Source organism: Urocampus carinirostris, chromosome 1, assembly GCF_059441175.1.
Source record: "Urocampus carinirostris isolate Australia breed hairy pipefish chromosome 1, RoL_Ucar_1.0, whole genome shotgun sequence".
Classification (NCBI taxonomy): Eukaryota; Metazoa; Chordata; class Actinopteri; order Syngnathiformes; family Syngnathidae; genus Urocampus; species Urocampus carinirostris.
In genome coordinates this window covers 61,275,720-61,298,767 of record NC_142349.1, presented here as the reverse complement: position 1 = coordinate 61,298,767, position 23,048 = coordinate 61,275,720, and the positions used below count along the sequence as shown (strand labels likewise).

Sequence of the window (23,048 nt, the reverse complement as noted above, 5' to 3'; positions counted from 1 at the left end):
CTTTTTAAAACATCCTGGGACATTGAAAGGACACACAGCAGTAGTTAATGAATTAGGGAATGAGCTATTTGAAGCCAAGCAATGCCCTGTGCACCTTAGCTGCCTGGCCCTCCCCACGCCGGTTGTTTTTGTCCTACACAGAGTAATAAAATGCATGCTTTGGGTTTGGTCAGAACAGAATCGGTGCGGAGGAGCTGCTGCTGTTCATCGCCGCTAGGTCAGCTGACAGGCATAGAGCCCCGTCTTAAAGTTGTAATCCGACACTCACGCCAGCCATGCTTCCTCTGTGGCGGGTAAACAGACGCCGCCCACATGGCCGGAAACGCTAGCTCCGTTGTTTTTTGTGCCTCTCCACTTAACCAAGTTGAGTCAGTAGTTGGGGAATGGAGGTGGGGAGCACAGATAATGTTTTGGGGATATTTTTTTAGCCTGCTCATTGTTACATATTTGCCAAGTGACCATATACTGACTCCCACATCTTCTCTTTATTTTTTGATTGTTTTTTGTGGGTACTTACTAAAAATTGGATTTCGTTGTACAACATTGGCTTAAAATGGCGTACATATATTCATTTTGGGCATAGTAGATGTCTTAATTTTCTATAGATTTAGTTTTTGTTACAGTTCTGTTACGGTACTGGTTGTAGACTAATCTACATTTCTGGCTTTGGCCAAATTTGCCCCTTCCTTCTCCCGAGTCCTCACAAATAAAATACAAAAATACAGGTTTGCTTGGAGCTCGGTCACCTAAGTCAAGTTAGTTGATCGTACTTGAGCTGAGTCACGTTTTAATACCCTTGGGCCTGGGTGGGGTAATATTACCTCTTAAACAGTCAAACAAAAAAACTATATATGTATTTATTTATTGTTAATTTGCTTGATTGTTGTTTTTTTTTGGTCTTTCAACATCAGTAAATTAAGGTCAATACTAGAAGATATTGATCCTCAGAATATTTTTGCATACCTGTCCCTGACCCCCAAGCAGTCTTGCTCACGGACGATTCAATCCCACCTACAGTCCAGGCGTGGCCAGGTTGGGAGTCAGTCGCCACTTGGTGCGAGGGCAGTCTAGCCTCCCTTGCAGACCAAACATCAGCCACAGAATATGCAATACCTTCCCCGATCCTTAAGCGTGGGGCTTTAAATATATCTGCCGTCGTGCACCGGAGTCCATCAGAACTCTGTGTCTGCCTCCCGTGTCTGTATACCAGAAGAGGTGCGGGATTCGTCTTAAATTTCATCGTATGTGGTCTTGAAAAGGTCCTAAAAAGTCTTAAATTTGAACAGGAAAATCCTGGGGGAACCCTGAAAAAAAGCAAAAATATGAAAAATAAATAAAAAATTAAAATAAAAAATGCTATGAAATGTAATTCCAAAAATATAAACTTAAATAAATAGATACGTAAAATAAACGCAAAAATTAAAAACAATGTTTGAAATATGAAAATAGCTATCAAAATAAAAAGTAAAAATAAATGCAAAAACGAATTGAATTAAAAAGATTAAATCTCAATCTATGAATAAAAATGATTACAAGAATTTGTGTGAAGTTATTGAACAACGTGGTATTAAAGTCACAAATTCTGGACACCGTGGATATTTGATTAAAAACCTTGGACTGTCCGTGGAAGCTGTTACTTTTTGTTGTTTTTTTACAGTTGAAAATAGTTTTTGTAAAATTCCAAGAAGTAGTGTATTTTCTGGACTATAAGGCACCCCTAAAAAACAAAATTTGCCCTAACTTTTGAAAGTGTTCCATATAATCTGAGGCCCATTATAGAACAGAAAATCACGGTTCATGGATCCCTTCACCGCATGGGTCATCGGGGTCCCAATGAAGACTCAACTCTGGACAATTTTCTCCAAGTATGATGGTTCCTGGCTTGTTTTGGGTGCGTGGGAAAGTTGGCACCAGTCATTTCTTAATGTTGTTGGCCCAGTTCTTATTTGATCTTCCTCTCCTCTTTCAATGGACTGTGCCCTGGATAATTATCTTGGCCAGTCCTGATGATCTTGTGACGTGACCATACCAATGAATTTTCTGTGTGCACACAGTTGCCAACAGTTCTTCGTAGGGCCCAATGTGCCCTCTGATGGTGTTTCGTTTGTCACATGGGTTACGAAGCTGACACCTAGAATTTTCCTGTAGCATGGCTTGTATTTTCTGTAGACCAGAAAAGATGGTACATAAAATTGGATTTGCCTAACTACTGCATAGTTCCATTTAGGAATTAATAAATTCATTTTAGTGGTATTACCAGATTTAATGCTAGTTGTGCTCCATGAAGTATATTGTTTTTTTTTTATGCAACCTTAGCTTTTAAAGTACTTTTTTGGGGCTTTATAGTCTATTATTCTTTGTATATATTAAAAAATACCTTGAAAATATATGTAATACTGGTTTGGATTATGCGCATTGTAGTCCACAAAGTATTAAAGTCAGGAAAATACAGTAATTGCTATTAAATTGACAATTTTGGGCAGATTTCGTCGTAAAAAGTTAAAGTGTAAAAAATTATAGACTCCTTTTTTAGCAGTTGAACTATTGTTATACAGGTATACGTAAAGTGAACAGCATTGAGTAGTCACAGGTATTTTGGCATGACACCAGGAAATGATGTTTGTCTTGTGGATTAGTTTTTCTGCAGTACTTTCCAGGATCGTTGATGAAGACGAGAACAAAAAATCAGTTAAACGTGCATCCTGGTGGTCCTGCACTGAGTGACGAAGAGGACACTCTGTCCCTCTCAAGTCAAGTCCCCAGCCTCAATGACTCACTTCTGCGCTCGCAATGTTTTTGATACTTTTGTCGTTAACACGCCCAGCAAAGGGGGGACTGTGAGGGCGATATTTACGCCCAGAGAAAATGTTGAGTTCCTGTAAATTTGGGGTAGAATAAACAAAAAATTCACTGTTTGCAGGAAGAGGCTTTATATTCTGTGGCCGTGATAGAACAAAATGTGCTGCTTGGATCCTGTTTCAATCTTGTTTATCAGCTTCCTTGCACCCATTGGCGAACAACGCGTAAAAGGAATCCTGCTTCTTCCACCACCCCCCTCAATAACCCCTGGCCACTCCTCCCCCCCAACGATGAGGCCTCTCCGCTGTATTCTTATTGCACGGGTCACTTACTTAGCACGTTGCCAAGCGATGTGTGTGCGCACACACGCAGAGTTAGTGGATCGCGGTTCCTGGAAGACAAGTTGCGCTGCTAAGAATTCTGCGCTTGGTCACAATAACAAATTCCTCAAAACAGCCTGCAAGTGAAAATGCACAGGGTCTCACATTGAGGAAGTTGGCCTGCAGTCCGCCAAAAGCGAGAGAAGGCTTCTCGTTTGTGTCAGGCTGATATAACCACTCTATTTGTTATCTGTCAAGTGTTGGATCAGATATAATTCACTTTTCTTTTCTCGGGCTCAAGTCGAGACAAGCTGTGGCATGTGCAAAGTAGAATATTTGTCTAAAGTGTTCTAACAGTGGTGAATAGTGTAATCATTTCTAATTGAGGATTACCGCACTATACGTCGCACCGGATTTTAAGGCGCACTACCCCAAAATAGAATTTTGTGATATTTTTTCATATTTAAGGCGCACTAGACTTTCAGGCGCATGAAATCAAAACTACAGTAAGAGTTAGGGCTGCAAAAATTATAAAAAGTAACATATGTATGCATTCATTGATCATTTGGAATTTATCACTCAATCACAATTGCATAACATTGGATGCGATGGGAATTGAACCTGGATTGCGGCTGCGAGCACGCCATATCTACTGGACCAGGACAAAAGATCATTCTTGAGATTTATTTGTAGACATTAAGGCACTTTTAGGTGGTCAATATATTATTTTTTTAGTGTTTGATTGACAAATGAATTTTATGAGGCAAAATTACTTTCATCTTGCCTGTTGAAGCACCACAGCAGTTTTTAGGCAGAAAAACCTCATGATCACTCTCATAATCTAAAGCAGGAGTCCCCAACTTGGTGCTCCCTAAGGACAGCAGATCACACCAGTGCTGGGTCATTGTGATTTTCTAGTTACGGTAAAAATATTTTAGTGGTTGACTGTCAATTGAGCCCTACTTCCAATAATTAACCTGGTAGCAAACATAGTAACAACGTAGTAATAACATAAGTTATTTAGAAATGGGTATCAAACCGGTAGCCCTTTGCACTAATTCGTAAAAAAAACTAGCTTTCAGCTTAAAAAATGTTGGAGACCTCTGTTCTAAGCGACTTCATTAGTACCGGTATATATGTATATGATTGTGGCAGAAACTGAGGGATGTTTTCTGAGAAATGATTATAATGTTATAATTGTAAATAATTATTTTGTGTCTTTATATATTTGAAAAGGGCTGTACACAGAATAAATCACTTTCAGTTTAAAAAAAGGTAAACTGACCCAGTTTTTATTGTATGCTGTAGGATTCTTTACTATGGGCAAATCGGCACTGGGCCATAGCTTGGACAACCCTGCCATACAATACGAAATAAAAACCCAGTCCTGTTTTTTTTTTTACAAAAGTCCAAAGCATCAGCAAATTGCTGCCATATGTTTAACAAAATAACCTTTGACGATTGACAAATGAAGAAACAATACACTGAATCTTTTAAATGCTGTTGTTGTTCCCTATTCAGTTTTCTCAAACTAGTGATCTTCTGTTTCCAGGAGTAGTTGTTGAACGTTTGAAGAAGTGGCTTTGGAATGGGGCAATAGCATGTAAAGAAAAAATGTGTTTTCACTCTTGGAGCAATGTCTTCATTCACTACCATAAATCAAGTGGCTACCATTTATCAGAAGCTAATATCATGAACTAAATCTACTATGTGTGTCTAGTGAGAGTCTCGGATGGTTGCTCTCACATAGGTGTTGTTTAAATAAGTGTCTCTGGATCCTTGCTCTTTGCTTCTGTAGTTCAAATCATCACACTATTGAAAACTATATGGAATGAACAAGAAAGTAACAAAAGAGAAAAAAATATTTAGTAATTTACCACTTGAAGGTTGGCCAAAAATCGCAACTTTCTAATTATTTTTCCAAAAGCACTTAGTCAATTTTCCGGAATAAGTCCTCTTCAAACATTAGCTCAGTGAAAGTTTTACGAGGACCACAATGTTCTGTTTCTCTCGACCACAACAGAACTTTCTCTCAACCATACTTCTAACATTGATCATCATCCGACTGTAAAAATATTTTGATGTTTTGCGATGACCAGAAGTGATCCTGACGCAAGATCGAGTCCCGTGGTTGAACTGTTGGTGACACATTTTTAAAAATGAATCCCAGACCGGAAGGGGTCCGTTTATTTTGTTGAGTCACTTGTCAATAAAAATAAGGTGATGTGTTTTCGAGGATGAATTTAGGTTTTGCGTTAATGTAAACAATGAGAATAGCTTTGGTCAAAATGCCAGCGTCTAGCATAAAAAAGTCCTGTGGCGAATGTTGTTTTGGATGTCTATTTTGAGACACACAGTCGAGCTTTTGTTTACTAACGTGCACGTTTATAGTTCCAATCAGGTGGTTGAAAACCATCTCTCTTACTTTCCCAGTGCCTGGAATTTTTTCGCAAGCATGCACATACATGACAGGCTCTCTGATGAGCCTCCCTCCCTTTTTTCCCTCTGCTCTTCCCCCGCCTTCCTCGCTCATCTCAGCATCAGGATTTAACCTCCACTGTTTACTCCGAGGTCCGTGTCTGGGCTTGACTGCCAGAGATAGATACCGAGGGCCTGCAAGGGTTCCAGATTTTGAATACGCACCACTTAGGGTTATGTGTTTTGAGGCCAAAGGTTGTTTCTGTCTGCAGCAGCCTGTCAAACCGGCCACAAGCATAAACATGGTGTCACCAAGGCATCTCTTGCTTTGCAATCCTGCTCCTGACTTGGATTTTTTTTTCTTGCGGTCTGTGTGATTCTAGGAACGTAACCTGGTTTAGCACTGCCTAAAGAATTATTTTACATTAAGAGTGCTTTGCAGACATCTGTATAAGCTCAAACTTTCAAGTGACAGCATTGAAAAGTGTGAATCTTTCAGTGGAATGTTGATAAAAGGCAGACACAGCATTTTTAACATTGATGTCACATTAACTTCTACGTTGAGTCATACTATCAAGAGAATAAGATGTATATTATCATCTAACCGAACACCACTGAAAAAATGTTGTTTTTTTTGTTATCAATAATGCGTTCAATTACATTTTATTTTGTCAAGTGATTGCACAAAATCAAATTATGCACAGCAGGGGTGTCAAAGTCAAATAGATGTAAAGGCTAAAAAAAAATGCAGCTACAGGTCGAGGGCTGGACTGATCCAGTGTTAAAAGTTTTGCAAATGGTCTAGTTATGTCACGATTCTGTCACTTGGCCGCTTATTCCCCTCACCTGCGCTCACTCGTTCAGCCCCAGCTGCCACTCGTTCCCTATTTAGCCCTCTCCCTATTCAAGCACGTCGTTCTCGATCATTCCTGGTCAGTCCGTCAGCGAACCTCAGCGCATGCAAGGCAAGCACCTTTGACTCTGGCTCCCGTTTTGATCCCGACCTGTTCCTGTATCGATCCCAGATCCATGCTCTGTTCTACTGTCTCGGTTACCTGTATCCTACCTGATTCGGTCCCCTGTTTTCTGTATCGATCCCCGACCACGCTTCGTTCTCCCGTCCCGGCTACCCGACTTGTTCCGATCCACGATCACGCTTCATTCTCCCGTCCCAGCTACCCGACTGGTTCCGATCCACGATCACGCTTCGTTCTCCCGTCCCAGCTACCCGACTTGTTCCGATCCACAATCACGCTTCGTTCTCCCGTCCCGGCTACCCGACTTTTCCGGTCCACGATCACGCTCTGCTCTCCGGCCCCGCCTGTCCACTTCTCCATCTGTCATCGGCCGCGGGGGGGTTCCTGTTCCAACCGTCTAGCGAGCACCAGATCACTGTCTTTTCCTCTCGCCCTGACTTCCCCGATCCCTTAAAAAATTATTGTGTGAAATGGTACGCATGTTGGTCCACGGCTTGTTCCGGTCGTGGCAAGTCAAACTAATTCAACCTACTGAAGAGCTAACAAATATACTCCACTATAATCACAAAGCAACATTTTTTTATGGCTCTGCACCAGCAAAAAAATTCCTTGATATGGCTATCCCCTTTACATGAACATGAATTGAAAGAAGCCAGTGTTTTTCAGGCACCTTCAGTAGTTTTGTATTGTTGTTTTTTACTTAAGTGAAAGTTGGCTAAAATCACTTCAAAGAAAAAAAATAATAGCAATTTTATTTTATTCACTAAAACAATTCATGATTCGGGTTGTATAATACAAGAAAGACTCAAGATCATATCAAGATCAAGAAAACCTCGGAGACCAGATTTGGCTCACGGGCCTTGACTTTGACATGTGATGTAGAGTATTCAAGTAGATTTTTAAGCAGATTTATAATCTGGTTAAGAAAAACCTGGAGCCAAATCTTAGGATTAAAGGTAATAACTTGACATGATTTAATTTAGTAAATTCAACATCCTTTACTTCAGTGATCGAGTGTAATGACCTTTATAAGAAAAATGAAATGGTAATCTTAATGCTAATATAGTACTATTCTATATAAGAAAAACATTACCTCTTAATATGCACATTTTTCATATTTTATTTCAATATTACCCTGGGATAATTTTTGGATAATTTTAGACAAGAGAATGAATGGATACATTAACTGAAAATCAACTTTAATCACATGCACATTTCTTCCTGCATTGTTTTTATTCACTTGATTTAACGACAATGTACATTACACTAATAATGTTATCATATTAATGCCGACAGATGAATAAAAATCCGCCTAAAACATTTCTGCTTCGTTGCTTCTTGTATTCCATTCGTTTCGCCACATTATTTTTGTTTACAAAGAAACTGAATCGAAAGATTATTCCCCCTTTTGATTGACACCTTTTCCATGATGAGGGTCTGTTAATGCCAGTTTTATTCATGCACAAAGCGCGCGTCTTCTTCTACACATGTAATACACGTGTCTCACTCTTCCCTTAACAGCCCGGGTGCCCCTGGCGGGCGAAAAAATACATATATTAGCCGCATCGTTGCATATGCTGAAGGGTTGAAAGCTTTTGACAAAGTCGCAGCTTATAGTCTGGAAATTACGGTATTTTTTTATCATTTATCATCCCTACTGTTAAGCAATTAAACTGATATTTTATCTTATTGTATGTTATCTTTGACATGGTTCAATGACAATAAGTTTGCTTCTAAAAGGAAAAAGAGCTTAGAATAATGGTGTATTTCTTTTATGCTTATAATTATGTAGCTTGAATTTTAAAATTTTACAATTATTTGCTCTCTTATGATTCATTGCCAAGACTCGAATGCATCATTGTGTATTTGACTTATATTTTACTGTAAAATTATTCATATAGTGCTATTGATTTGTTTTAAAGTGAGATGTCAACCCTTTATAATTACAGTATTTTCCAGACAAATAGGCAACCTTAAAAACCACCAAGTTGGCCGGTGTGTCATATACGGCGCATAACATTGGAAATGCACACCGTAAATTATAGGTACTATACAAGGTTTTACAGTAATAGCGTGTTTGAGCAATGATTGTTCAATGATTGGGCAACACGGCCGCTAAGTGGTTAGCGCCTCTGCGGCACAGTTCTGGGGTCATGGGATCTATTCCAGCTACCAGCGTTCCTGTGCGGAGTTTGCATGTTATCCACGTGCTTACCTGTGTTTCCTTCGGCTTTCCTCCCACATTCCGAAGACATGCATTTCAAGTTAATCGGCCAGTCCAAATTGTCCCTAGTAGTGAATGAGCAAGTGAATTGTCCGTCTCTGTGTGCCCTGCGACTGGCTGGCAACCAGTTCAGGGTGTCCCCTACCCACTGCCCAAAGAGAGCTGGGGTGGGCTCCAGCACCCTCGTGACCCTACTGGGGATAAGCGGTGCAGATAATGGATGGATGTTCAATAATTGATCAGATCAATTAACATTTTTGACCTAAACTGCTAAACATTTTATGCAATGGTAACAAGCCAGGGTAGTGGTGGTCAGAGAGCTGACACCTTTAGACCACCATTGTCACAAATGACATTTGACAAGGCATTAGCCCTTATCTCACTATCAAACTATTTTTACATACAATGCAACAAATCTTATTTCATTATGATAGGTGCCCCGCGACCGGCTGGTAACCAGTTCAGGGTGTCACCTGTCCACTGCCCGAGGTTGGCTGGGATGAGCTCCAGCACACCCGCAACCCTACTGAGGATAAGCGGTGCAGATAATGGCTGGATGGATTATGATAGATAAAAAAAGTCTTCCACTTCTTCACCACCAAATATAAGAGAACGTTGCGAAAGACAGAAACTGAAAGCAGAAAGTCTCTCAACAAATTACTCTACAAGGACTTATACATTCGCATACATATTAAACCCAGAGGTTATTGATGCACAGGTGAGGAAGTGTAGAGACTGTTTAACCTATGCAAATCAATGTTGTCCACATTGAGTAAAAACAGTGTGATAATGGGATTAACTCCGATGCCTTATCTTTGTCATCTGTAACACTGGTGATCTAGGAGTAATGTGTTGGCGCTTTCACCACCATTCCAAGGATTTAATTCCCATTAGATATAATGTTATGCAAATTAGATGAGTGGATTATATTAATGCATTGTACCCATACTCACGGAATCTCTTATTGTCTCAATTTTATACGCCTTATGTATTAAAAATCAATGACAAAAGTCTATTTCAAGGGGGGTGCGCCTTATAACCGGTGCGCTTAGTAGTTTTTTTTTTTTTAAGCATTGAAGACCGACATGTCATCATTCTTGTCATTCCTAGGCTTTGTGTTCTGGTCCAAGATAGCTTCGGGATGTTCAGCCTGGTGCAGATGCACCTCTTGGCCCAGGATGACCTGCCACAATACTGCCGGGCGTGGCGTGGGCGTACCTGCCTGCTACGTGGAGTCAAGGTAGTGCAGCGCGTCACCCGTGAAAGGTGAGACCCTCCTTTGCGCATTATCGTTGAAAATCAACTTAACAGCCGCATACTTCATGCTTTAACAGAGCTGTTTGGCATTTTATCTTATCTCCGTCTGGTATCTCTCTGGGAAGAAAGATGAAATGAGTCGGATAGCTAAGGTTCATAAAGCAGCAGTGGGATGCGCTCCTTTTGTCACCCAGACAACTTTACCAACCTCAAACATGTTTTGTTACCCCGCCGGTCGTGCGTTTGTGTTTACAAGTAAGCCGATACCGAGGTTGCACGCTCTCGAGTCCCTCCTGAGCCACAGTCGTCACAATCCCAGTTTAGAAGCAGTTAGAAGAACTGACATGAGAGCATTTCACTGCTCAGCAGGGGGGATATGGTCATGTCCCCAGATGATGTTCCATGTGGTTGATGATGGATGACACCATTTTCAACGCGGATAGTGTTGGCGGTCGTTGAGGCTTGGCTAAATGAGTCTTTCTTCGAGGAAAGATGAATCGGCTCTTTCATCGAAAAAAATGGAACAAGACCTCCATGGTGTTACTCTAATTAGAATCCACTTCGTAAATTAAATTCATCTGTTGTAAAGTTAGGCAGCACAGCAACATAGCGAATAGGATATCTGCCTCATGGTTTGTATTTCAGTTCAGTCTGCCAGGAGGTAGCATGTTCTTCACGTGCTTTACTCATGCGTCCGACCACATTCCAAACAAGCATGTTAGGCTCGTTGACGACTAAATTGCTGGCGTCGGGTGGAATCATCCTTCCTCTGAATTTGACAGTTTCCAGGAGGCCAAAAAGGATGAAGGCTTAGGTTAGAATAGTATAGAAGATAATAGAAAATAATAGAATACTGTTTATTGCCATCTATTGCAGCGTAGTGTACATTGTTTTTCAGTGAGATGAGACACGACACTCTAGGTTAAATGTAATACAAATAAAATAGAAAGGAATATTGGGAAATATAGGTAATATTTAGGGCAGTGATGGCTCTGGGGAAAATACTGTCTCAGAGCCTGTTAACCTTTGTTTTGAATCTGCCAGAGGGCAGCAGATCAAAGTTATTTTTATTCAAGCAATAACTTTGCATCATTAAAAAAAACAAGAGTGAGATTTTTCTAAAGTAAATAATGTCTGTGTGCTGCCAAAAGTCAGTTGGTAGTATAGTTTCTTAATAATAAATGTACAAACAAGTTAATTAAAGAAATTGGCAATATTTCTCCGAGGGCCATACTCAAAATTTGGGATATCCAATGATGTTTTTGTTCATGACCGGGTCCAATTATGAGTCCTCATCTCTTTAGTACTCCCTGATACCAAGTGCTGATACAAAAAACAGTTTGATAATGGACATAAGAATTTTCTCTAAAATACTACATATCCAGATACAAAAAAAATTGCCTTGAAATTAAATGGATGGTCAATTTATTGTAAGACTTTTCTTTTAAAGGAATGCTTTTATTGAGTGACTTTCAAGAAATCTTGTTGGGTTCAAGTTTTAAGAGAATACCTTCAAATTACAATCATAATCCCAGAAGCGCAGCAACCGAGACCAGTATGGATAAGTGTGGTAAGTACCGATACCTAAAAATATTCTCTGGTGTTCCCCAGTTCAATTCTTTGTATCTGTACTTGCCCATTACTTCTAAATATAGCCTATGGGAAATTGGGATAAAGTGAAATTCCTGTTTTGTTTTTAAGTGTGTGTCATCAGACCTCCAAGTAGGAATGACGAAAAATCATGCACCTTTGTTAGCCTTTCCTTGCAATGATATTGGAAAAAGAGCTATTTTTAACATTTTTATTGTTAACTGGGGCAGCACGGCGGCGCAGTGGTTAGCGCGTGTGCTGCACAGTTCTGAGGTCATGAGATTGAACCTCCTGTGTGGAGTTTGCATGTTTTCCCCGTGCTTGCGTGCGTTTCCTCTAGGCACTCCGGTTTCCTCCCACATTCCAAGAACATGCATAGCAGGTTAATTGGCCGGTCCAAATTGACCCTAGGTGTGAAGGAGCAAGTCAGTTGTCTGTCTCTATGTGGCCTGCTGGCAACCAGTTCAGGGTGTCCCCTGCCCTCTGCCCAAAGATGGCTGGGATGGGCTCCAGCACCCCTGCGACTCTACTGAGGATAAGCGGTGCACATAATGGATGGATGGATGATTGTTAACCTACTGGTCATGGTCTGTATGAAAATATGCTGGAGCATATTCAGCAATGCTAAAGTTTACTTTAACTTACCTGGATGCCTAAAATAAATAAGAGCTGTTTCAAGTAATCCTCAAATACAGTTTCTGTTTCTGATGTAATGCTGTCACTAAAACACCCTAGCATTTGAAACAACAGGAGCTGAATAGACGCAAAAAAAACAAAAAAATTGTTCTCAGAAAAGGTGTTTTATCAAAAAAAATATAACTAAATTCTGAACATTGTTATTTTCAAATTGTTATATTATATTGAGTTTTGTGAGATGAAGTCTCACGTTTGTATCTTTTTCTTGGAGAGAACTTTTTTCAAATGTCAAACACGGGCCCTTATAAATGTCAGGCACGCGCCCTCTTTGGCACCGACTTGAGCAGTGTGGCTTACTCATGTATCCATCACAGGGATAGCAACATTTTTTTCTTGGGAATCTCTATCAAGTACTGTTTGACGTCTGTGACTGAAAAAAAAGAAAAACAGTCCGACCAGTTCATAGCGAGCTCGCTTCCGGTGTCACGTAGTGGGTGAAAGACACGTCCTAAAATGCAAAACTCCTAATTACCTGCGGGTGAACCTGACAAGCATGGCGGCGTGCATTGTTAGTCATTCCCAAGAAGTCTTACTGGACTCGAAAGGGCTGCAGAACCGGTTATGTACAAAGGACGCCTGTGATTACAAGGCTGACTAAGTCGCTGATAAGACTGCAGAGCACACAGATGAATGAGCTTTATTCAGCACTGCTGTGAAGTCATGACGGTATTTCTTTTTTCCTTTCCTTTCCACACTTCTGACCAAGTTTCGGTTTGAAAGCACTGAGCATGTCCAAGCATGTCCAAGCTTGTCTATCATGAGGGGGATCAAGGCTAATGAAACAGTACAAACGTCACGTATCGTTTTTATAAATCGTTTTTGGGCCCACAGCTCACGGTTTGTTTTCTTAACATTATACTGTCATTGATAATCAATACAAATATTAAAAGTCATATTATCGCAGCTCGTGACCAGATTTTCGTTACGCTTTACAATTTTGGTCACAAAAAACTCTATACATCCATCCGATATCTGCACCGCTTATCCTCAGTAGGGTTGCGGGGGAGCTGGAGCCCATCCCAGCTATCTTTGGGCAGTGGGCAGGGAACACCCCGAACTGGTTTCCAGCCAGTCGCAGGGCACACAGGGACAGACAATTCGCTCGCTCATTCACACCTTGGCACAATTTAGACCAGCCAATCCACCTGAAATGCTTGTCTTTGGAATGTGGGAGGAATCCAGAGTGCCCGGAGGAAACCCACGCAAGCACAGGGAGAACATGCAAACTCCACACAGGAGGTTCGATCTCATGACCTCAGAACTGTGCCGCACACGCGCTGACCACCGCGCTGCCGTGCTGCCCCACAAAAAACTCATTTCGGGGTAATCTAAAAGCAGTGATGTGATGTGAGGTTCGTGTCTATTGAAGGACAGTCAATTTACAAATAAGCAAACTTACATCTTATACGTCATTTGATTGGAAGAGCAAAAAAAGCAGTACATCAATTGTATCATTAAAAAATATTTATTGTCTTGTCAAAACTTATTAACTATGTCTAGCAGGTGCCTTTTTTGGATAAAAGCAGTAAATGGGTAAGGAGTCTATGCAACAAGAAAAACTGACTAGATGGCTTGCTGTTACCTTGGTAATACTATCACTAGTTCTAGGCGGCAGTAGCTCAGGAGGTAAGCGCTCGTCTTGGGATCAAGAGATAGCAGTTATACATTGCATACTACTGGTAATTGTATTGCTAACATTCATAATATAATGTGAACATTTTGGAATTTTGAAAGAAAAAATCAAAATTTTGAAGTTAAATAGGTAAGAGATTTAACACGGAATAATTATAACCTCCACTGACTGCACATCTTCGTTTGACAGAAATTCAATTGAAATGCTTTGCACAGGTCTTGTATGTGTGACTTTTTTCAAGCCTAGAGTTCAACACAGTGAATAAAAACACAGTTTTAAGTGAAAAATATCATAGGAGAAATAGTCAAGTCAAGTCATGTTTATTCTATAGCCCTTAATCACAAAGAGTCTCAAAGGGCTGCACAGACCACAGATTATTGCAAACCACAGACTATTATTACACCATCCCCTGATGGAAAACCTACATGAGGGCAAGGAAAAACTCAAAAACCTCATCATGAGGAAAATTAAGAAACCTTGAGAAGGGACCGCACATGAGGTAGTCCCCCTTCCAGGATGACTTGGCTGCAATGGATGTTGACATAACAAATAATACACAGATATTGTCAACATAAAATATAGGTTATTCATATGCTATAGAATAGAAGTGTGTTTTGAGCCTAGATTTAAACAGTTCCACTGAGGTTGCAGATCGAATCCCAAGGGGAAGAGCATTCCACAGCAGGGGGGCCCCACATAATGAATTAACTTTTCCTTTGTTGTATATTTCATTTTGCAGTATTTAATGGTTGATTTAACACAATAACATTAAGTCTAACTTAATTTACTTTGGGTGAATATGATCCACTGACAAATAGATTTGGACTTTTTCCTATTTTGTTAGTGGTTGCACACAATAAAATTGTCTGTATACCAAAATACTTGTTCATTGTTGTATTCTATCCATGGCGGCACGGTGGCGGACTGGTTAGCAAATCACTGTTCAGAGGTTAAATTCCAGCTACCCGCCTCCCTGTGTGGAGTTTTCATGTTCTCGTGCTTCAAGGGGGTTCTCTCCAGGCACTACAATTTCCTCCCACATCCGAATACGATGTTGATTGTCAGGTCAAAATTGTCCGGGGGTATAAGTAAGGGTGTGATTGTTTTTTTATCTCCTTGTACCCTGCGACTGACTGAAAACCAGTCCAGCTTGTTCCTTGCCCACTGACAAAAGTCAGCCAGATCTGTTTCCAGCCTTTGTTGCTGGAAAATGGATGAATCCATATTGTATTTGTAATGTATCCAGATGATTGCATTGTGTGCAATCGGCAACTATTAAGTCAATTTGACACTTTTTTTCAGTCTAGATAATTTTGTAGATTGGAACTTTTATTACTTTTTAAATTTGACTATAACACAAAAGTTTAACACTACAAAATGTTTTCAGAGATTTAACATCAAAGGTTTTGGGGAGCCATTTACTAGTTTATATGACCATGAAAAAAATCAAGTCACATTTATTTGTATATGCCTTATTCACAAAATGTCTCAAAGGGCTGCACAGGTTACAATTTCACATCCCCTGATCTTAAACTAACATTCGGGCAAGAAAAATCTCAAAACTTCCATGAAAAAAACAAAAGAAACCTTGGGAAGGGGCCTAACAAGTGATAAACCCCCTTTCAGGATGACCAGGGTGCAATAGATTTTGCATTGGGTAACAATACACAAAAATAGTGAAAATCAATAGGAATAATATAGCTAAGTTTTCAAATTTTGTCCAAAAAGTGCTTAACAGCAACAACGCTTTAAGCCTGTAAAATTGTCCAAAAAATTCCATGATAAAAATGACACCTTGAGCCTGTAAAAATGTCCACAAAGTTGGCTGGTTGATACAGACATGGCACTGGTCCGCTGACTCATCTCAATACGTCTTTCTCCCTCATTGCACCACCAGTAAAGCAGCCGGAAAGGACGGGAAAAGAAAATTATATGGTGGGCATCAATGATAAGCTTTCAAATAGAAGTGGGTCTTAAGTGTAGATTTAAAAACATCCATTGAGGTTGCAGATCTTATCTCAGGAGGCAGAACATTCCCACCAGGCCCCGGATTGAGAACGCTCTCAAACCTGCGGATTTCTTCTTGGCTCTTGCAGTCACAAGTAGACCAGCATTTTCCAAGCAGAGGCTCAGTGAAGGAACCTTGGTGGGTAATCAAATCAGAGAGATAAGAGGGGGCGAGTCCATGCAAACATTTGCATGTTTGTAAGAGAACCTTAAAGTCTCATCCGAAGCAGACTGGGAGCCTGTGCAAGTTAGCTTGTATAGGACTGATATGGTCAAACTTTCTTGCTTAGTCAATAGTCTTGCTGCCGCATTTTGAACTAGCTGCAAACTTTTGATGCTTGACATCGGGAGACCAGTGAGCAATACAATACAGTAATCAAGCCGAGAAGTAATAAACACATGAGTTATAATCTCAGCATCTGATTGCGAGAGTATCGGAATATTACGAAGGTGGATGAAGGCTATCCTAGCAATATGTTTCACATGCAACTGAAATGACAGATTAGGATCAAATATCACACCTAGATTTTTGACTAAGTCACTATGCATGATGTTGTATTTGTTGAGATTCAAAGCAGTGAACATGTTTTTTCTGGGTTAAGGATAAAAAAAATAAGTGACATCCATCTTTGTATCTCAGTTAGGCAGGGCTCCAAATTTCTACAACTTAATGGAGGAATTGTCTCCGTTGGCATATATAGTTGAGTGACATCTGCATTGCAATGGAAACTAATATTATACTTATATCATTAAGGGAAAAGTATATAAATACTAAAAAGAAGGGGGCTGAGTACAGAGCCATGTGGAACGCCATAGATGACATAAAAATGTTCTGAGGTCTGATTGCCGTAGTTAACACAGTGCGTACTGTCTGCCAGGTAGGACCTAAACCACAAGAGTACAGACCTGGGATACCAATCCATTTTTCCAGCCGATTAAGTATATGTTGTGGTCCACCATATCAAAAGCAGCACTGAAATGCAGCATCAGTAGCATTGACGGGGCGCTGGAATCTATTGCTAAGAGGAGATCAGTGGTTACTTAAACCAGGGCTCCCTCAATAAAGTGATTTGCTCTGAATGCTGACTGGAGGGATTTAAAGAGATCATTTTCAGACATACAGTTGTTCATCTGCTGTGCAACAACCTTTCCAAGTACTATCGCAAAAAAGGGTAGATTTAACTTGGCCTATAATTACATAGGCTTCCGGGTCAAGGTTAGGTCGCTTAAGCATGGGTTTAATGACAGCAGACTTGAAGGCTACCGGAACAATACCAATAGAGAGGAATATATTAATAGTATTTTAAACTGCTGTAGGAACCCTGGACATAGACATAGAAACTCCATATTAAAAGATTGAAGCCCGGACTTCAACCCACAACCTCAGACCTGTAAGACACAACCTAACCAGCTTTTCACAGTGCTGCAAGCAATATTGCCATGGCTAGTAAATCTCTCATCCACACTTTTAATGACGTCTCACCATAAAAATTTGATTGTATTGTGTTTTTTCAACATGAATGCACCTAGTAAATGTCAATCTGACCAACAAAATGCAAATTTCACTTGATTTAATGTTCCTCTTGCTAATTTGATGATTTGATAATCCATTACATGTTAGATTTAAGTAAATTGACACAAACAAGCAATCAAAATCCTCAGTAAACGCATCAAAACCAACTTTCCAAGTGCAGTATAATGCATTTTTATGATTTGACTGCAAATACATTGTTCATGTTTTTTTAATTACATGGCAAAGGCATCAAGAACAGTCAGCAAAAAGCTTAAATGAGCAGTTGAGATAGCACACCCTCCCTTTTGCTACAGTGGAAGTGAAACTGCTTGCCAAAGTTCCACTAAAGCCCTTTATTCAGCAACAAATCGACCCCCCCCCCTCCTCTCGCTAACCCCTTGCTGCCCCACCCGATTCTCACTCCTTATGCTATGTTCCTTCTTACTCTCAGGCGCTCCAGTCTTTTCAGCTTGATAGACAGTCTGTGGCCCCCACTGAAGCTCCCCCTCGAGTTCCATGGGAACGTACCAAGCATGCCCAATGTAAGTTCCAGTGCTTGCCGGACAGGTTTTCATGTTTGCCGTGCACAAACCAGTTAATCGGAACGAAGTGAAGACCAGTAGAAGGCCTCCTCAAAACAGGTCGATTTCAGCAAAGGCTGAATATGAAAATATAACTCTTTATCTTAAATATTCTATATGTGGCATTCATAATAAATGTTAGCGATTATCATTACTTTTTGTGTTACATATAAAATATTCTAAAAACATGTTTATTAATTGTACTTGATTTGGTCCAGAGAATTCCTTAATAACCTTATCCATTGGTTTTCGGTTGCCAAGCCCCAAGCATGGTCCATGTTTCCACGAACTTGTTTTACAGAAGCTTGAGATAATAATTATATTTTCATCCCAGACCCGACCTCCGAGTTTCTGCTACATCCTGTCAGGTCAAGAGAGCGCCATAGAAACCCTTGGAGAAGGTCCTACTTTATCCCCGCTTCACTTTCCACCTACAAGGCAAACATTGCGAGATATACTACAAGTGAGGCAATTGTGGTGAAGGCAATAATGTGAAGTCTATCTTAAATCTACAACCTCTTTTTTTCTTGCAGTGTGACCTCAAAACATACTGCTGCAGTTTTGTTGCCACTGTTATTTACAAGAAAGTACAGGTACTCTTTCTGTCTCTTCTCTTTACCAGGAAATTCTTCAGATTCCGAGTAATGAATTAATTGCCAATTAACATCTTTCTAGAAATGTATACACGGGTTAATGTTATACCTTTGCAATCTACTGCTAGCCCCGTAAAATGTCACAATTATGCGATTCCTTTGAAGTTTTGCCATGACATCATTCACTGCCAGTCAATTTATTGGGCCATTGTGTATTTTTAGCGCCTCTAGTGGTAAAAACCAAAACTTGATTAATTAAAAACACAATATTGAAGTGAATAATATATAAAGATACATGAACTATCATATAACGGTGTTTTTTTAAATACTCATAGGTCAAGAGATTTGTATTTATTTTTCGTAACATGATTTTCATTTAGATGTAGCTGTCATGGTTGCACAACAACTTACTGCTACGGGTACTCCCAAAAAAAAAACTTGAAAGCTGGGCAAAAATGAGAAGAAAAATGGTGCAGTTTGGTAGTCTCCGTCGTTTCTAATCTTCGTGCTTTATAGCACTCGTTTTTGGTTGCACTACACTAAAGAGTGACATCTAGTGATCAAATAATACATAGTTTCTCTTTAAATATATCTTGGACGTCTTTATCTGTCCATGGCAGTGAATGATATGACTCTCTTCGACGTATTCATCAGCCAATGGCAGTAAATTAGTTTAAAATAAGGTTCATATTAAAATCTTTCCAAAATAAACTCCAGAAAGATTACTGTATTGTTGATAGCGTTTTTATTGATTGATGCGAAATTTTCACCTAGCATAATAAAACAGGAAGTGTGCCACTTTGGTATCAAGCAGCAAATTTTGACAAATATCAACACTGCCTTGGGAATTCCGCCAAATGAGTAAAAAAAAAAAAAAGATTTACAGTTGCCTCCTTTTATCTTTAGATGGAATCAATATTGAAAAATAATGTTTATTATCGCTAACATCTATCATCTTTATTGAATTTTACACCAGGTGACAAAAAGCCAAAAGGGCATGAGTGGCGCGAAGTACCTTTTTTTGATCTCGTTTGAACTCCAAACTGATAAGCTTGGCCTCTGACGTCGGGAAAAGCGCTCGTATCACCGCGCATGATAATGTGTGCAAGGCTCGGCCGTTCTTTGCTATTGATTGGTCAAACCTTTAAACTTTGACCAAGATGAGATAGTGGCCTGCAGGTGGACTTTGTGCGCCGCTGCATGATTAGATGTGTGTATGTGTGTGTGAATGTGAGGGCCCACTAGTGTGTCGTCTGTTTTATGGGATGAGTGAATCATCCTGGATAGTCGAAGAAGGGTAGACAAAAACCAATAAGCAAACAATACTAATTCCCTTCCAGAACTCTTCTTTCAGTTTGTATTATGAATATTTGTGTCTCTTATGCCCGTAGAGCCAAGATGTAGGTCAAGGTGAGGTTTGGCTGGTGCTGACAGACCAGAGCTTGCAGGACAGCCTGCCCGACAGACCCTGCAGACGAACAGTGGCACTGCATGTGAATGCTTCCTACTCACTTACAACCTCCGTCTTAAATGCGCTGAATGGGGCTGCCGGTTGCTGCTTGTCCTTCACAGACGCCCTTAAAGAACACGGTATTGTTTCATACATGGATGTCACTAGTTTGTATGTTATCAGTTAAGAATACTAGTAGCAATTATCAGCAGCCTCTGGGACTGGATTACATAAACAGTAATACCTTAATTAATGGGGACCAAAAACCCCTGTGAAAAGTAAAAATCTGCAAAATTGCATCATACCTTCATAAAAGCCCCCAAGGGTCACACTCATGTCGAGATGACGTCCTTACCGACTGAAAGTATACGACTGAAACAAAATAACATCTATAGATCTACAAATACAAACACAAACCACAGAATTGTCATTATAGAAAAGTACAACAACGTTTGAGGGCTTCTCCTAAGAAAGCTATTTAGAGAGCGCCTGGACAGTTGCACACTATCATTGGGTGTCTTCAAACTGAGCCTGGTCTTTGCGATGATTAAGATTCAACACTCCCGAATGAAGAAGTTTACCACAAGTTGTAGCTTCAGGTCATCCGTTTTATAGGTAATGGATCTGGCATGGTGAGATACAGGCTTGCCAGGAGTGGTTTAAGAGAGTTGTGAGCCTAGCCGTTACGGTAGGCCGGACCTGCAGCCTCGCTACTAGCTTCTCAACGGACGCCGGCTCAGTCATTTCCCAAAGCCCATAATAAGCCGCAGAGCACCCGTTGGTGATCACTATTTCTTTGCGCTTTTTTGATTTCCTCGGAGTCCGATCTGATTGATAAATTTATTTTTAATGTAATAAAATGCTAAAAGCTTTCTCCCGCCATCCTCACCAGTTTGTTTTTGGAAGGATGGGTTGTCCGTACACATTGACTTGTGCGCCCGCCCTGCTGTTTGACAGACAGTACTTACACTGCCCTACTAACAAACAAAATACGTTCCGGATGATTGTTCATAAGTTGAATTTGTTCGTAAGTTGTTTCAGTGCTATATTTTGTATGGAATGTATGTTTGAGGTGTATACAAGTATGTTTAAGGCTTGTATAAGTAACCGTTATTGTTTTGTACTAAAGACTTAACATTTTATAAAATAACATGCTCTATGAAAATAAATAAAGTTAAGTTTAACTTACTTTTGGAAGATGAGCTTCAAGAGTTAGGTGACTTCCTCCTCCGTGGTAGAAAATGGCCAAAAAGCGATCCAACCATTTTGTCAAACGCATCAAGCTTTCTAATTCCACTTTCCTTTTAAAATAAACTGCTCGCCTCTTCTTTACACTTTACACCAACCATATTGAATGGATGCAAGAGATATTAAACAATAAATATGTCAAAGTTCTTAGCGCGCTGGAGATACAGTATAGTATGTTTACACATAAACTAGGAGAAGGAAGCTGGATTTCTTCTTCGGGGTGGATACTGGGTGAGCTCTCACAGCACCACATGCCGGTAGCGGCGGAAAGAAGCACTACAGTATTGTTCTGTACTCAGAAAAAGGTGCACAATACAAAATCTAACTTAAAGCAATGTCCAAGTATTTTTCGATATCCCGAAAAAAATGTTCGTATCTACCAGTTTTCGTTACTCGAATGTTTGTAAGAAGGGGAGCATCTTATACACCAGCCAATCACAGTCACACAGTCAGGCCCACCTAACACACATCACCCTCCCTAACCTGCCCCGTGATAGCATTTTCTGTATGCTGTTTGGAGAACACAATGCACAATACGTTGATATCAATGAAAATAAAGACAATTCGATTCAATTCAAAATCCATGAAGCAGTGAACCAGCGATTACGACACGCAAAGTAGCAAGGGGTCTCTGTATCATCAAACTGACTAATTTACTGTCAGCCTGTTGTAAAATAAAACGTTGACGTATATAGCCGTCAATGGCCGTCAATGAGTTCCGAAATGATTTTGAGCACAGTCGCTCAAATCACATGTGAGCAACACCAGAAGCATTAACATCAGTCAGGGCCAAAATGGCTCAAATCAAAGGTAACGCGAAGTTTTACTCTGGGGCTTCTTCCATAAAACTTGAATGATATTTCTAAAAAAAAAAATCCTAACTGAAGTTAGGGTTAGCAAGATGTGTGTTCAGAGATTTTTTTTGTATACAAGACTAGTAGAAATGAAATATTTGATGAAAATATTGGGCATCTTGAAATAATTAATATGCAATTGTGGATTTTTTTTAAATAATGAATCTATTTTCAGTGACCATAAATCTGGGGCCTGGAACCGTTTTCACCCAAAGAGCATAAAAGCTAATAGGAAAAATAAAATAAATAAAACAGAGAAATAAAATAGGTAGATTTTTTTCTGAGTGAGCCACTCCAAATGACAAAAGTCAACAAAAACTGCCAAACCTGCTTTCCAGACAAAAGTTAATTCTCCAGCACCATTTTTTTTTTCACTGCGTGACGTTGGATAATATGATCAAATCCATGAAATAATGATTATGCCAAAGCCTGTGTCTCTTATCAAAATGAATATACCCCTTAAAATTTGTCTCCCTCCCGCAGTTACTTAAGAGTGTTGAGGCTCATTTTGACTGTCATTTTTTTCTGATTAATGGTTTTAAAACAAGGTGCAAGCAAAGTTATATATAACGGAGCCATATCCCCCTAGTGGGAGGTGGCTAGAATCAAGAATACGTTCATATTTCTGACTCTTTCTGGGAGATTGATACAGAGGAGGGGATTCCCAGCCCCCTCGCTCAACCCAACTGATGTGTTGGGAGTCATTAGGTGACCAAACCCCCCAATTCCAACCCCTAATGCTGAGCGCCAAGCAGGGAGGCAATGAGTACCAATGTTGTAAGTCTTAGGTATGACTCGGCCGAGGCTTGAACCAGCAACCTCCCAGTCTCGGGGCGGCCCCCCTACCCCCAAGGCGACCGAGCTGTCAAAGTTACTTTGTAAAAATGT

The 23,048-nt window shown here is 40.1% G+C and overlaps 1 protein-coding gene across 1 annotated transcript in view; it reads left to right on the top strand.

Annotated features, from left to right (window-relative positions):
- Nucleotides 1–23,048, top strand: part of spidr (scaffold protein involved in DNA repair) — a 90,530-nt gene that overhangs the window by 48,751 nt on the left and 18,731 nt on the right. The window contains exons 11-15 of the mRNA XM_088347439.1: nt 9,849–10,004; nt 17,886–17,976; nt 18,350–18,478; nt 18,549–18,608; nt 20,000–20,198. Coding sequence (XP_088203565.1) covers nt 9,849–10,004; nt 17,886–17,976; nt 18,350–18,478; nt 18,549–18,608; nt 20,000–20,198 — 635 coding nt within the window. The remainder of the gene's footprint in view (nt 1–9,848; nt 10,005–17,885; nt 17,977–18,349; nt 18,479–18,548; nt 18,609–19,999; nt 20,199–23,048) is intronic.